This window comes from Branchiostoma floridae, chromosome 6 (assembly GCF_000003815.2).
Source record: "Branchiostoma floridae strain S238N-H82 chromosome 6, Bfl_VNyyK, whole genome shotgun sequence".
Classification (NCBI taxonomy): domain Eukaryota; kingdom Metazoa; phylum Chordata; class Leptocardii; order Amphioxiformes; family Branchiostomatidae; genus Branchiostoma; species Branchiostoma floridae.
In genome coordinates this window covers 9937770-9940153 of record NC_049984.1, presented here as the reverse complement: position 1 = coordinate 9940153, position 2384 = coordinate 9937770, and the positions used below count along the sequence as shown (strand labels likewise).

The following is a 2384-nucleotide window of genomic DNA, read 5'->3' as shown; positions in this document are numbered from 1 at the left end:
TCTAAGATGTTTGGACGTGAGTTTGCATACTAGTATTTATACATTTTAGTCTGGATTACATCATACCCGATCATACTCTGATCCACAGTGCCGCTCCCATTAAATTATATCAAGCATCACTTAAGCTATCTGCACACCAAAAATCATAACGATCGGTCAAAGTCTAAAACTAAACCGGCTACTGCAGTTCCCAGAAATGCCAATAGGGGCCCCAAACATACACCACTTTAATACTCTCTGACTCATGAGCTATCTACCAATCCACAGCACCGCATGTCCAGCACTGCAGATGTCAAAACCGGAAGTTCCACTGCTGTAAAATAAAATCTAAGGGGATCTAAAATTTAATTGTGTAAGGTCTCGTCAAGATCTACCCACATACCAAATATTTATATATATGTACAATTAATCCAGGCCTCCGAGACTTATGATTTCCACTCACAAACATACACACAAACGCTACCGAAAACATAACCTTCTAGCGAAGGTACAAATAAAACACCGACTCATCGTAAGGTTAGTACTCTTTATTGTTATAATCTCCAGTTGCGGCATACATTCATATTACATGTATACAAGTACAGTTATAGCGGCTTTTTGCAAAATTTGCTGTCACAGCGTCGTTTCTATTCACCATGCATCTGTAGCATTCCTCACTGCAGTCTTACACATTGTCCACCGGACATTCCATATACAGAAGGCCATTATGGTACAACATGGCAAAATCAAAGATATTCATACTCAATATAGTGATAAACCCCACAACGTGGCTCCCATTACTAGTGCGAAGGTAGACATTTCTCATATAAAAACAAAACGGTTAACAAAACTTCATCTATGAACAAGTTTATCATCCTTACTCTACAGCTATTCCCTGTATTCTCACGGACCTCAAAAACCGTCCAAAGTTGCAGTTACGTTCAACACGTGGCCTACGCGAACAAATTCCACAGTATTTAACAGAAAGAAATCACGGCACTAACTACAGATGTTGCAGGTTTCAACTACTTGCGCAACTTTGTCAACACAGCAAGTTTTTCTTCACAAAAACAGAACGCGTAACTGTGCAGCAGTAACACATAGTGTCGCAAGAGGGCGTCTTTATACTGCAAAGCCCCCACGTTACTGTATGCTATCAGTTTTCTCCCATCAAATTGTAAATGAACATTTTAGACTGATGCTTTCGTCTTTTTCACAGTCAGTAGACATTTTGGGTGTAAAAAGCGGCTTGGTAGACTACACGCTTTCCAACTATACACATGTGACAATAATCCATCTTACAGTACAATACAGAGAGCTGATTCGACATGTTTGTACACTCTCATTACATACCGTTACGTTCACTGCGTAGGTAAGAAAACCCAATCCATGTACAAGAGAATACGCACTTCATTACTACGTTCCTTAGACTCAGCTAACGGCATTGTTCCAATGTGCAAAATCTGGTTTACACAAACATTCGTTCTAATGTCTTATACGGTGAGCAGAATGTACAATCACTTGAACTGAAGCATCTTGAAATACAATTGACAGCACGGCCACAAAAATATCACCGAGCTGTATTCAACTGCGTGACACAGACAAACATGCTGTTTCCACAAGAACTTCACGGAAGCTAACGTCATTTTTCCAGCGATCTGCATTGAGTAGTTAGTTGAAAGCTATTGTGTTGTCGTTTCCTTGACTATACGTTATTGAATGGTCCAGTATCACAAGCAGCATAAGTTAGCACATTGAGTTTCCTACGCACCAGGAGAGACTGTTGTCTTGTACACTACTAATTCTCAACAGTGATAGCGATGGGAGCTGTCATACACGCATGATGTGAACAATGACTAGAAGTGCGGAATATGACCAATGACAAGATGGTAATTAACATCCATGGCTGACGTGACCAATGTGAATGAGCGTGGTTGATGTCGTAGCTCAGACTAAGTCAAATTCAACCAAAAGTCACACGTCCACCATTCACTCATTGACCTAGTCTGTACTCATGGGGGTCATGGGTGTGCTCCTGATGGTGTGCTGGGCCTCGCTGGGGTTCTGTGGCAGGCCAGGATACCACACTCTGGCCGCCGAGTCGATCTTGATCTCCTCGATGGTACACACTTTCCTCAGCATCTCTATCCTCTCGTCATACTTGAGTGGTCCCTTGTAGCTGTAGTCGATGATCTGAAGGCTCTTGACCGTGTTGTTCCTCTCGGCAAGCCGAGCCAGGATGTCTTTGACAGACTCAACGACGTCGTTTTCATTGCAAGCGGCGATGACTAGCTTCCCTACCGTTTGGTTATCATTCAGGGCCTCTGTCAACGTGTCGCAATTTTGGTCATATTTCTCGGTCCAAACGCCGAAACGGAATTTCTTGACATCAATGTTGTTCTGCT

The 2384-nt window shown here is 42.3% G+C and overlaps 1 protein-coding gene across 1 annotated transcript in view; it reads right to left on the bottom strand.

The window, feature by feature from the left end:
• Nucleotides 1-512: 512 nt before the first annotated feature.
• LOC118417686 overlaps nucleotides 513-2384 on the bottom strand; it is a gene marked incomplete in the record, with an annotated part of 29438 nt that continues 27566 nt past the window's right edge. The window contains 1 exon segment of the mRNA XM_035823343.1: nucleotides 513-2384. Within this exon segment, the coding sequence (XP_035679236.1) occupies nucleotides 1981-2384 (404 nt within the window).